Genomic DNA, 13,356 nt, shown 5'->3' on the forward strand with positions numbered 1-13,356 from the left:
TCTACTCTTATACTTATCCAATCATTTTTAAAGTTACCCAAGTTTCAGACTCTGTCAGTCTACTCGGAAGATTGTCACATACAGCATTCTCCACCTGACCCAGCATTCTCATCCTATAAATACTCACGTATCTTTCACTCAGGTAGTTCTGTTTGTAGACTTGATAGAGCCCACTGTGTGGGCGAAACGTTGTCAATAAAGGATCACATTATACTGCTTAGGTATTTATATTTCCATTGTGTCTGTATTTTATACAATTTATTTCCAAACATCTTTCTAGTTGAATGTAAATTTTCGAAGCAGTGTTTATTCATACATAAGAGACGTGGTGTTTTACCAAACATAGGTTGCATGTGATCCTGGATTTTTCCCCAAGGACCTTTTCACATATCCCATAGGCAAATTTCACTGTCATCCTGCCCGTATTCTACTTGTACTCTGGGTGCCATGAAACCTGACTTTCAGTTTACTTACTGCTCTGCATGCAGAGTAAGTGGCGGTGGTGGTGTGTTTGAGGCTGACATTGATGCTGGTATATGGGATGTATTAAATGTCGAGACTTACAACCCATCAAAAATATTTATTGTGTATAACACCACACACACAATTCCAATTCGAGTACATTCCTCGAGCTTCACACAAAGCACAAGTCAAGTACATGATTTCCTCCTAAGGTTAGTTTATTGTCGTGTGTGGTGTGTGGCATGTGGTGTGTGGTTTGTGGTGTGTGGTATGTGGTGTGTGGTATGTGGTGTTTGGTATGTGGTGTGTGGTATGTGGTGTGTGGTTTGTGGTGTGTGGTATTTGGTGTGTGGTATGTGGTGTGTGGTGTGTGGTGTGTGGTTTGTGGTGTGTGGTATGTGGTGTGTGGTATGTGGTGTGTGGTATGTGGTGTGTGGTTTGTGGTGTGCGGTATTTGGTGTGTGGTATGTGGTGTGTGGTGTGTGGTGTGTGGTGTGTGGTGTGTGGTATGTGGTGTGTGGTATGTGGTGTGTGGTATGTGAAGTGTGGTGTGTGGTGTGTGGTATGTGGTGTGTGGTGTGTGGTGTGTGGTTTGTGGTGTGTGGTATGTGGTGTGTGGTATGTGGTGTGTGGTATGTGGTGTGTGGTTTGTGGTGTGCGGTATTTGGTGTGTGGTATGTGGTGTGTGGTGTGTGGTGTGTGGTGTGTGGTATGTGGTGTGTGGTATGTGGTGTGTGGTATGTGAAGTGTGGTGTGTGGTGTGTGGTATGTGGTGTGTGGTATGTGGTGTGTGGTGTGTGGTGTGTGGTGTGTGGTGTGTGGTGTGTGCTGTGTGTTGTGTGGTATGTGATGTGTGGTGTGTGGTGTGTGGTATGTGAAGTGTGGTGTGCGGTGTGTGGGATGGGATGTGTGGTGTGTGATATGTGGTGTGTGGTGTGTGGTTTGTGATGTGTAGTATGTGGTATGTGGTGTGTGGTATGTAATGAGTGGTGTGTGGTGTGTGGTATGTGGTGTGTGGTGTGTGGTTTGTGACGTGTGGTATTTTGTGTGTGGTATGTGGTGTGTGGTGTGTGGTATGTGGTGTGTGGTGTGTGGTGTGTGGTATGTGGTGCGTGGTATGTGGTGTGTGGTATGTAAAGTGTGGTGTGTGGTGTGTGGTATGTGGTGTGTGGTATGTGGTGTGTGGTATGTGGTGTGTGGTGTGTGGTGTGTGGTGTGTGGTGTGTGGTTTGTGGTGTGTGGTATGTGGTGTGTGGTTTGTGGTGTGTGGTATTTGGTGTGTTGTATTTGGTGTGTGGTGTGTGGTATGTGGTGTGTGGTGTGTAGTGTGTAGTGTGTGGTATGTGGTGTGTGGTATGTGGTGTGTGGTATGTGAAGTGTGGTGTGTGGTGTGTGGTATGTGGTGTGTGGTGTGTGGTGTGTGGTTTGTGGTGTGTGGTATGTGGTGTGTGGTATGTGGTGTGTGGTATGTGGTGTGTGGTTTGTGGTGTGCGGTATTTGGTGTGTGGTATGTGGTGTGTGGTGTGTGGTGTGTGGTGTGTGGTATGTGGTGTGTGGTATGTGGTGTGTGGTATGTGAAGTGTGGTGTGTGGTGTGTGGTATGTGGTGTGTGGTATGTGGTGTGTGGTGTGTGGTGTGTGGTGTGTGGTGTGTGCTGTGTGTTGTGTGGTATGTGATGTGTGGTGTGTGGTGTGTGGTATGTGAAGTGTGGTGTGCGGTGTGTGGGATGGGATGTGTGGTGTGTGATATGTGGTGTGTGGTGTGTGGTTTGTGATGTGTAGTATGTGGTATGTGGTGTGTGGTATGTAATGAGTGGTGTGTGGTGTGTGGTATGTGGTGTGTGGTGTGTGGTTTGTGACGTGTGGTATTTTGTGTGTGGTATGTGGTGTGTGGTGTGTGGTATGTGATGTGTGGTGTGTGGTGTGTGGTATGTGGTGCGTGGTATGTGGTGTGTGGTATGTGAAGTGTGGTGTGTGGTGTGTGGTATGTGGTGTGTGGTATGTGGTGTGTGGTATGTGGTGTGTGGTGTGTGGTGTGTGGTGTGTGGTGTGTGGTGTGTGGTGTGTGGTTTGTGGTGTGTGGTATGTGGTGTGTGGTTTGTGGTGTGTGGTATTTGGTGTGTTGTATTTGGTGTGTGGTGTGTGGTATGTGGTGTGTGGTGTGTAGTGTGTAGTGTGTGGTATGTGGTGTGTGGTATGTGGTGTGTGGTGTGTGGTTTGTGATGTGTAGTATGTGGTACATGGTGTATGGTGTGTGGTATGTGATGTGTGGTGTGTGGTATGGGGTGTGTGGTGTGTTGATTGTGATGTGTGGTATTTGGTGTGTGGTATGTGGTGTGTGGTATGTGGTGTGTGGTGTGTGGTGTGTGGTGTGTGGTATGTGGTGTGTGGTATGTGGTGTGTGGTGTGTGGTTTGTGATGTGTAGTATGTGGTACGTGGTGTGTGGTGTGTGGTATGTGATGTGTGGTGTGTGGTGTGTGGTATGTGGTGTGTGGTTTGTGATGTGTGGTATTTGGTGTGTGGTATGTGGTGTGTGGTGTGTGGTATGTGGTGTTTTGTGTGTGGTGTGTGGTATATGGTGTGTGGTATGTGGTGTGTGGTATGTGAAGTGTGGTGTGTGGTATGTGGTATGTGGTATGTGGTGTGTGGTATGTGGTGTGTGGTGTGTGGTATTTGGTGTGTGGTATGTGGTGTGTGGTGTGTGGTATGTGGTGTGTGGTGTTTGGTGTGTGGTATGTGGTGTGTGGTATGTTGTGTGTGGTATGTGAAATGTGGTGTGTGGTGTGTGGTATGTGGTGTGTGGTATGTGGTGTGTGGTATGTGGTGTGTGGTGTGTGGTGTGTGCTGTGTGGTATGTGATGTGTGGTGTGTGGTGTGTGGTATGTGGTGTGTGGTGGGTGGTATGTGGTGTGTGGTGGGTGATATGTGGTGTGTGGTGTGTGGTATGTGGTGTACGGTATGTGGTGTGTGGTATGTGGTGTGTGGTATGTGGTGTGTGGTGTGTGGTATGTGGTGTGTCGTCTGTGGTATGTGGTGTGTGGTATGAGGTGTGTGGTATGTGGTGTGTGGTATGTGGTGTGTGGTTTGTGGTGTGTGGTATTTGGTGTGTGGTATGTGGTGTGTGGTGTGTGGTGTGTGGTTTGTGGTGTGTGGTATGTGGTGTGTGGTATGTGGTGTGTGGTATGTGGTGTGTGGTTTGTGGTGTGCGGTATTTGGTGTGTGGTATGTGGTGTGTGGTGTGTGGTGTGTGGTATGTGGTGTGTGGTATGTGGTGTGTGGTATGTGGTGTGTGGTATGTGGTGTGTGGTATGTGGTGTGTGGTGTGTGGTGTGTGCTGTGTGTTGTGTGGTATGTGATGTGTGGTGTGTGGTATGTGAAGTGTGGTGTGTGGTGTGTGGGATGGGATGTGTGGTGTGTGGTGTGTGATATTTGGTGTGTGGTGTGTGGTTTGTGATGTGTATTATGTGGTATGTGGTGTGTGGTATGTAATGTGTGGTGTGTGATGTGTGGTATGTGGTGTGTAGTGTGTGGTTTGTGACGTGTGGTATTTGGTTTGTGGTATGTGGTGTGTGGTGTGTGGTATGTGGTGTGTGGTGTGTGGTGTGTGGTATGCGGTGCGTGGTATGTGGTGTGTGGTATGTGAAGTGTGGTGTGTGGTGTGTGGTATGTGGTGTGTGGTATGTGGTGTGTGGTATGTGGTGTGTGGTGTGTGGTATGTGATGTGTGGTCTGTGGTGTGTGGTATGTGGTGTGTGGTGTGTGGTTTGTGATGTGTAGTATTTGGTGAGTGGGTTGTTGTGTGTGGTGTGTGGTATGTGGTGTTTGGTGTGTGGTGTTTGGTATGTGGTGTGTGGTATGTGGTGTGTGGTATGTGAAGTGTGGTGTGTGGTGTGTGGTATGTGGTGTGTGGTATGTGGTGTGGTATGTGGTGTGTGGTGTGTGGTATTTGGTGTGTAGTATGTGGTGTGTGGTGTGTGGTATGTGGTGTGTGGTGTTTGGTGTGTGGTATGTGGTGTGTGGTATGTTGTGTGTGGTATGTGAAGTGTGGTGTGTGGTGTGTGGTATGTGGTGTGTGGTATGTGGTGTTTGGTGTGTGGTGTGTGCTGTGTGCTGTGTGGTATGTGATGTGTGGTGTGTGGTATGTGATGTGTGGTGTGTGGTGTGTGGGATGTGATGTGTGGTGTGTGGTGTGTGATATGTGGTGTGTGGTGTGTGGTTTGTTATGTGTAGTATGTGGTACGTGGTGTGTGGCGTGTGGGATGTGATGTGTGGTGTGTGGTGTGTGGTATGTTGTGTGTGGTGTGTGGTTTGTGATGTGTGGTGTGTGGTATGTGGTGTGTGGTGTGTGGTATGTGGTGTGTGGTGTGTGTTGTGTGATATGTGGTGTGTGGTTTGTGAGGTGTGGTGTGTGCTGTGTGATGTGTAGTTTGTGGTGTGTGGTTTCTGATGTGTGTTGTGTGGTATGTGGTGTGTGGTATGTGATGTGTTGTGTGTGGTATGTGATATGTGGTGTGTGGTGTGTGGTGTGTGGTATGTGGTGTGTGGTGTGTGGTTTGTGGTTTGTGGTGTGTGGTGTGTGGTGTGTGGTATGTGTTGTGTGGTTTGTGGTTTGTGATGTGTGGTGTGTGGTATTTGGTGTGTGGTGTATGGTGTGTGGTATGGTGTGTGGTGTGTGGTATGTGATGTGTGGTGTATGGTGTGTGGTATGGTGTGTGGTGTGTGGTATGTGATGTGTGGTGTATGGTGTGTGGTATGTGATGTGTGGTGTGTGGTATGTGATGTGTGGTATGTGATGTGTGGTGTGTGGTATGTGATGTGTGGTATGTGATGTGTGGTGTGTGGTGTGTGGTATGTGGTGTGTGGTGTGTGGTATGTGATGTGTGGTGTGTGGTATGTGATGTGTGGTATGTGATGTGTGGTGTGTGGTGTGTGGTATGTGGTGTGATGGGTCGTATGTGTGTGGTACAGCAAGGCGTATGTGGTTTCCCATGTGGGTAACGCTACCCTTGAGTGCATGGATGCACATGGCACCTCACGCAGGTGATGCCACATTTTAGTATGAAAACACACTTCCTTATAAGAGAAATGATCTACTAACAATTTAGATTAACTAGGTTTCTCGCACCATCTATCTGTATCCAATCATTTCTTTATATGTAACAACCCAAACCTTTGTGAGAACATTGTGACACATGTCTACCCCATGATGAGGGATTTGTGAGAACATTGTGACACATGTCTACCCCATGATGAGGGATTTGTGAGAACATTGAGACACATGTCAACCACATGATGAGGGATTTGTGAGAACATTGTGACACATGTCTACCCCATGATGAGGGATTTGTGAGAACATTGTGACACATGTCTACCCCATGATGAGGGATTTGTGAGAACATTGTGACACATGTCTACCCCATGATGAGGGATTTGTGAGAACATTGAGACACATGTCTACCCCATGATGAGGGATTTGTGAGAACATTGTGACACATGTCTACCCCATGATGAGGGATTTGTGAGAACATTGAGACACATGTCTACCCTATGATGAGGGATTTGTGAGAACATTGTGACACATGTCTACCCCATGATGAGGGATTTGTGAGAACATTGTGACACATGTCTACCCCATGATGAGGGATTTGTGTGAACATTGTGACACATGTCTACCCCATGATGAGGGATTTGTGAGAACATTGTGACACATGTCTACCCCATGATGAGGGATTTGTGAGAACATTGTGACACATGTCTACCCCATGATGAGGGATTTGTGAGAACATTGTGACACATGTCTACCCCATGATGAGGGATTTGTGAGAACATTGAGACACATGTCTACCCCATGATGAGGGATTTGTGAGAACATTGAGACACATGTCTACCCCATGAGGGATTTGTGAGAACATTGTGACACATGTCAACCCCATGATGAGGGATTTGAGAGAACATTTAGACACATGTCATCCCCATGATGAGGGATTTGTGAGAACATTTAGACACATGTCATCCCCATGATGAGGGATTTGTGAGAACATTTAGACACATGTCATCCCCATGATGAGGGATTTGTGAGAACATTGAGACACATGTCATCCCCATGATGAGGGATTTGTGAGAACATTGAGACACATGTCATCCCCATGATGAGGGATTTGTGAGAACATTTAGACACATGTCATCCCCATGATGAGGGATTTGTGAGAACATTTAGACACATGTCATTCCCATGATGAGGGATTTGTGAGAACATTTAGACACATGTCATTCCCATGATGAGGGATTTGTGAGAACATTGAGACACATGTCATTCCCATGATGAGGGATTTGTGAGAACATTTAGACACATGTCATCCCCATGATGAGGGATTTATCCGACAGCCTAACGTTACTATTTCTTTCCCTCTCATTTTATCACCTGTATTATATCACTGTGCTATACACTGGTTATTACAAAGGACATTCACTATATTCAAATAACACTTTTCTTTCACTGTAATATAGTATAATAGTTGTTTTATCAGTCACACAATAGCTAGGCCTACTAGCAGTAATTTCCTCTTAACTCACCCCTTTTAAAATTATATGATGTTGATCTCTCAGTGACGGACAGTTTTTTCCTAACTAGGCTACTCCCTGCACTACACTTATACTATTAGTCTGCGGTTTTTCCTTTATTACTCATGAGTAAAACATTTTAATAGAACTTCCATAAAATGGAAACATTTCCTGTTTTAAAACTTAAGCTAGGCACTGTGGCACTTTCAATATTTTTGTATAATTTCCACTGAGGGTAGTTCGTTTTTCTAGCTAGTCTACTCCCTACACTACCGTTACACTATTAGTCTAGGTTTTTCCATGATCATTCTACAGTAATACAGTTTATTACTTCCCTGGAATGGCAACACATCTTGTTTCCCAACAACACTGGGGTTTAGTCTGGGTCCTTCTCACTTTCAGTATGTTGTTTAATTTCCACTTAAAAACTGCGAGGATCACATATGTACTGTTTACGGGCGATAGTTTAGATATTCACGGCATGAGTGTTTCTTTTTCAGTTTTCTTTTATCTTTAGGGGCCTGTGTCAACGCTTATCCTTATCCTGTTGTAATAAGAACTCTTGACATTGTTTTCGATATTTTAACTGCAGGCGTACCTGTGTCTGCGTGCTCTGTTTCTGATCCTGAAGAATCGCGGCCTCCATGAGGTACGTTGCAGACGCCAACCATCATAGTGGATTTGTCGGTACATCCTTTTCTCGTTTCTCATTAATTACGGTTTAAGTGGAAGTCAAGGCGTTGGTAGGAATTATCAAGTGGTTGCTTGTTATTACTGAGGACATATTTGAGGCATTACTGGCAGGTTGACTCTCAGAAATAAACCCACTGGTATCAGAGAATTCTTTTAATTTAACGCTGCATCCAAGGCCCAGCCTTGAATGCAGCCTTGCGAAATCATCTAATAAAATGTGGGCCTTATTTTATATTTAAATTTTAATATTTTGAATGCAATGGTAATAATAGAACAAATTAAGTCACATATCAGCGAACTGTCACCAACAAAATTCATTCTTGATTTTAGGCCTTGCAAAAAACTGATTATTTGTGATCCTGAACCTGTACGTTCAGTTCCAGCAAGACCGATGATCACACACTAATTCGGTCTCATTGCAAAATTTCTGGTGAAGTACTGTCATCCCATTAAAGAATGATAAAAGATTTAAAAAAGGAACGATACTTCCTAGCTCCAACTGAAAACTGACTTTTACACATTTATCTTATATAAAAACACTTGATGATTCGGATTAATTGCAGCTACAATAGGAATTAAGGTAGGAAAAAGATAATGTTCTCAACGTACGTGAATTTATTGAAGAAAAGTTTATCAAGGGGTTTATAAGAAAATGTATTGAGCAGAAAACACTCATTGTACAAAATGTACAATGAGTTCAATGTACAATGTACAATGAGTTCAATGTACAATGTACAGTGCACAAAATTCAGTAGCATTCCATACCAAGGGCGGGATTGAACCCGCGGTCAGAGTCTCAAAATTCTAGACCGTCGCGTTAGCCATTGGCTAACGCAACGGTCTGGAGTTTTGAGACTCTCTGACCGCGGGATCAATCCCGCCCGTGGTATGGTTTGTTGGCAATCGTGTCATTACGATTTCGTGAGTTCAGTAGCATTTATAGACAACTGAGGACTCTACTGTGGCAGAAATCACATGTATGCAATTGATGGGGTTCATTTATCTAGGTCTGGAGTGGAGGCACTGGCCAGTGCAGTGGAGGGAGCTGTTAGAACTTTAAACTAGAAATGGTTAGTGGTATGAGTTTTGTGGGAATGCAGTGTACTATGATATAACAGAAATGGGCTGGAAGAATTCTCAGTGTAGCAATATTGTTAGTTCCAGGTAAACAGCTATAGGCAAAATGAGGTAGAGTTACTGAAGTATATCTTGTGTACAAAATGGTATATAATACCGACAAGATGAGAGTAAGACACATGTGCAACATCTGGGTATCTTTATTGTAGACGTTTCGCCATCCACGTTTCGCCACTGGATGGCGAAACGTCTACAATAAAGATACCCAGATGTTGCACATGTGTCTTACTCTCATGAAGTATATCTTGGAATCTAGTGGTACTAGATGATAAAGACAGTAATAGAGATAGTGAAGGAGCAGGGAGGGAAAAGAGAAAATAGGGATCAAAACATAAACAAATAGCCGTAGTGCTAAACAAGATGGACGAGTTGAGATTAGTTGCAAGTGCAGATAACACTGACGTATTTGCTGTAACTCTGGCGTGGTTTGATATGAAGAATCGGGACATGCCTGCTGAATGTCACATTCAGGATTTCAATTTATACCACTAGGTAGAGAGAACAGGAAGGGGGGCGGGGTGGTGACATATGACAGGGAACACTTAAATTGCTGCAAAATGTGGGTATTATAGCTAAAAGAACACACGCAGAGCCTGTCTGGGTAGGATTTTCGGATGGGCGTGAAAAACGAATTTTAGGCGGCTTGATTTACCATAACCCAGACTTGGATAGGGACCGAGGGAGACTACAATGGGAGGAAATTCTTACAGCCTAAGGGCACGATAAGGTAGTAATTTTTAGAGACTTATCTTTAATTGATTAGACTGGAATTCATTGACTGGGAATATTGATTCGTACTACTTCCTGGAGGTAGTTCAAGACTGTTTTTTGAAGTAGGTTGTGACAGAATCAACTAGGGGATATAACCCACTTGAATTGGGTTATTTTATTTGGATACCCTTATTAATAACCTTAAGTATCATTTGGAAGTATGACAGTTTGGATAATTCAGTAACAGTACCAGAATTATGCTTAGCAGATTACAATTGGGTTAGAAATCATCTATCACCTGTGGACTGGGGTATCGAAGAGAGCTATTATTTTGACAGTTTTCTAAACAGTATATATGCTGCCCAAAGAACATTTACTCCATTTACAGAAATGAGATCGAATAGAAATGATTCGAAATGGATGAGCAATAGGGTTAAACATCGTTTAGGGCACAAGAAATTAATTTATAGGAGTATCAAAAGAGGTAAAGGCCATCTCGTAGATCAATATACACTCATTAAGAAGTAGGTCAAAACAGGGATGAGAAATGCTGAACGAGACTATGAAATTAAAGTGGTGAATGTCCAAAAACGATCCCAAAAGGATTTTTCCAGGTATATAGAACAAAAGTTAGAGAAAAGATAGGTCCCCTAAAAATAAGTCTGAGCGTATTACCGACAATGAGAATGAAATGTCTTTCATTTTTAATAATTATGTCTTGTCTGTTTCCATGCAGGAAGATAATAACAATATAGCCAGAGGAAGATAAATTATGTAAGATAACAGTCACTAGGGATATCTTAATCAAACAAGAGATTTAAATAGTGCAAAATGGAACTTTGTGAATCATAAACTGATAATTTTAACATGTCTCTTCAAACAAGTGTAGTGTCTGATATGTGGAAGATTTCTTATGTAATTCCTATTTTTAGAGTAGGGAATAAGTAGCTACCTAGAAAAGGTGGGAGGGAGGGGGTAAAGCAGGTTTTGTGTGAGAGGGGCTTGGACTTCCAGCAAGCATGCATGAGCGTGTTTAATAGGAGTGAATGGAGACAAATGGTTTTTAATATTTGATGTGCTGTTGGAATGTGAACAAAGTAACATTCATGAAGGGATTCCGGGAAACCGGCAGGCCGGACTTAAGTCCTGGAGATGGGAAGTACAGTGTTTTCACTCTGGAGGGGTGTTAATGTTACAGTTTTATAACTATAGTGTAAGCACGCATCTGGCAAGACAGTGATGGAGTGAATGATGATGAAAGTCTTTTTATGAAACAATATTTCCTTTGGTTTATATATATTATATTAATTTATAATCAATAAAATTTGGGAAGAATTTAATGATACATTACACAAATAATAAATCTTAATTCTTTGGTAGAGTACTAGGTTTGTTTCACAGAGTCGGTGTCATTACGCGTCAGGTGTTGCTTTATTGTGGGATGTGATGGTGAGGTGTAGTCTTGACCCTTTATATGCCTTCCTTTGATGTATTACTTTTATAGTTTCTTGATAATGTGGGTAGTCACGAATGCACTTGGAATTTCGCTATTCTTTAACATTGGTTATTTTGCATATATATATATATATATATATATATATATATATATATATATATATATATATATATATATATATATATATATATATATATATATATATATATATATATATATATATGTATATATATACATACCAACCAAGTTTTCATATAGTTTTATATAGCTTCCTTGGATATATATATATATATATATATATATATATATGTTTACTGTGATATATATATATATATATATATATATATATATATATATATATATATATATATATATATATATATATACAGAGAGAGAGAGAGAGAGAGAGAGAGAGAGCAAGGGAACATTGTAGAGCACTTGGTATACTCACTGAGGTCAATATCCCTGCCGTTGTAAGTCCAGGTGACGCGTATAGGGCTGGGAATGGAGACGGTGTTACATTCCAACGTTACTGTATCTCCAAGTCTGCCTTGCTGCTCCCCAGCACTCACTATAGTTGGAGGACCCTTCACCAGTACCCTCATCCGCCCCTGCAGGTCAGAGAAGCCCCTGACTGTGGCCACACAGGTGTAAACACCAGCAGTAGAGGAACCCACCACCACCACCAGTTCTTGCCCTGACCCGATGATCTGTGTGTCAAGGAGAACCAAGCATCACATCAGCACCTTAGGTACGACTCAATGCAAACAACACTACACAAACGTGTATTAAGTCATCCTGTTTTTATGCTAACTCTCATAATTTCGTGACTTTGGAAAGAATGTGTTTGATTGCAGAAAAGAAATATGATTAATTGTTCGTGGAAATCAACTGAAAAATGAACTTATTAAAGAAAACAAATCATGGCGGTCCACTGAACACCGTCCAGCTTTATTTTTTTCTGTACATTACACCCTAGAGAAGATTAATAAATAACCCAGATTTTTTTAACTGAGTAGATTTCAAATACAAAAAGAAATCGAGGAAAAATAATTTTATCAGTTACCAAAAAAAGGACATTTAATAAACTTGTAAATAAAAAAAATAAATATTATTGAAAATTTGACCATCATTATTATAAAGGAAAGTTTTGTGGACATTAAAGAAAGAAAAATTGGGTAATTTTAGTACTAAACGTGAGAGCACATGACGTTTACACTCAATATTATTCAGAACCGCTAGACATCCTCCACACACTCGGTTACTTCACCAACACTTCACGTGACGTCTTTATGAAAGATGTCAAATGTAAACAATTATGAAAGCAAATGCAAAATTACAAATAAATGACTTAGAAACACCATGTTGAAACTCCTCTAACACCGGAACATAAAAAGACAAATAATTATTCACAACAACTCTTCCGTAGCTTTCTGACAGTTCTAAAGTGTCTGTTTTTCGTGCGAGTCTCAACTTGATGCAGTTTTCCTGATACACTATCATCGCTCGGTCTATATATCAAGCAAAATAAAGGATGTATAATAGTAGACTGAACTAGATGGTAAACCTACGGTGTCTGAGTCTATTAGTCTATCTACAGTGTGTAAATCATCTGGTATACCTACACTGTCTGATCTTATTCCGACTAAGTTCACTAGTAGACATAAAACGTCCAGTTCATTTAGAACATGTATTATTTGATTTCACTAGTATATATACAGTGGCTGAATCTATTAGTATTCCAAGTTTTTGTAACAGAACACCACCTACCATGTGACTGGGTCTAATATCGTACCTAAAATATTTTCTTACGATAACAGATCTAGTGTCTTGTATACAATATAACACACATTTACTGTCTGATTCCACTAACATACACACAGTTTCTGGTTTGACTAGTGTAGTAGTAGAGAAAGTGCTGTAAAATCCAGACCGCTATGATTCAATTATCTGGGGATCGCCTTGATAACTTCCAATTGGGAGGTAAAGTTTTTATGGAGTATTGTTTACGTAGTCTCGCTCAGACATGTGTCCTGGAGATCTTTCTCACTAATCTGTATTACTCCTTCTTTAATAGACAACATGGCAGAAATATATATATAAGACATATATATATATATATATATATATATATATATATATATATATATATATATATATATATATATATATATATATATATATATATATATATATATATATATATATATATATATATATATATATATATATATATATATATATATATATATATATATATATATATATATATATATATATATATATATAAGACAACATGGCAGAAAACCTGATCAACTAAATCTCCAAGGAAATGAC

The 13,356-nt window shown here is 41.3% G+C and overlaps 1 protein-coding gene across 1 annotated transcript in view; it reads right to left on the bottom strand.

The window, feature by feature from the left end:
- The window catches only part of LOC128693665 (synaptogenesis protein syg-1-like), a 244,980-nt gene that overhangs the window by 147,886 nt on the left and 83,738 nt on the right, over positions 1-13,356 (bottom strand). Inside the window, exon 3 of the mRNA XM_070091248.1 lies at positions 11,471-11,729. Within this exon, the coding sequence (XP_069947349.1) occupies positions 11,471-11,729 (259 nt within the window). The remainder of the gene's footprint in view (positions 1-11,470; positions 11,730-13,356) is intronic.

This window comes from Cherax quadricarinatus, chromosome 34 (assembly GCF_038502225.1).
Source record: "Cherax quadricarinatus isolate ZL_2023a chromosome 34, ASM3850222v1, whole genome shotgun sequence".
In the NCBI taxonomy this organism is placed as follows: domain Eukaryota; kingdom Metazoa; phylum Arthropoda; class Malacostraca; order Decapoda; family Parastacidae; genus Cherax; species Cherax quadricarinatus.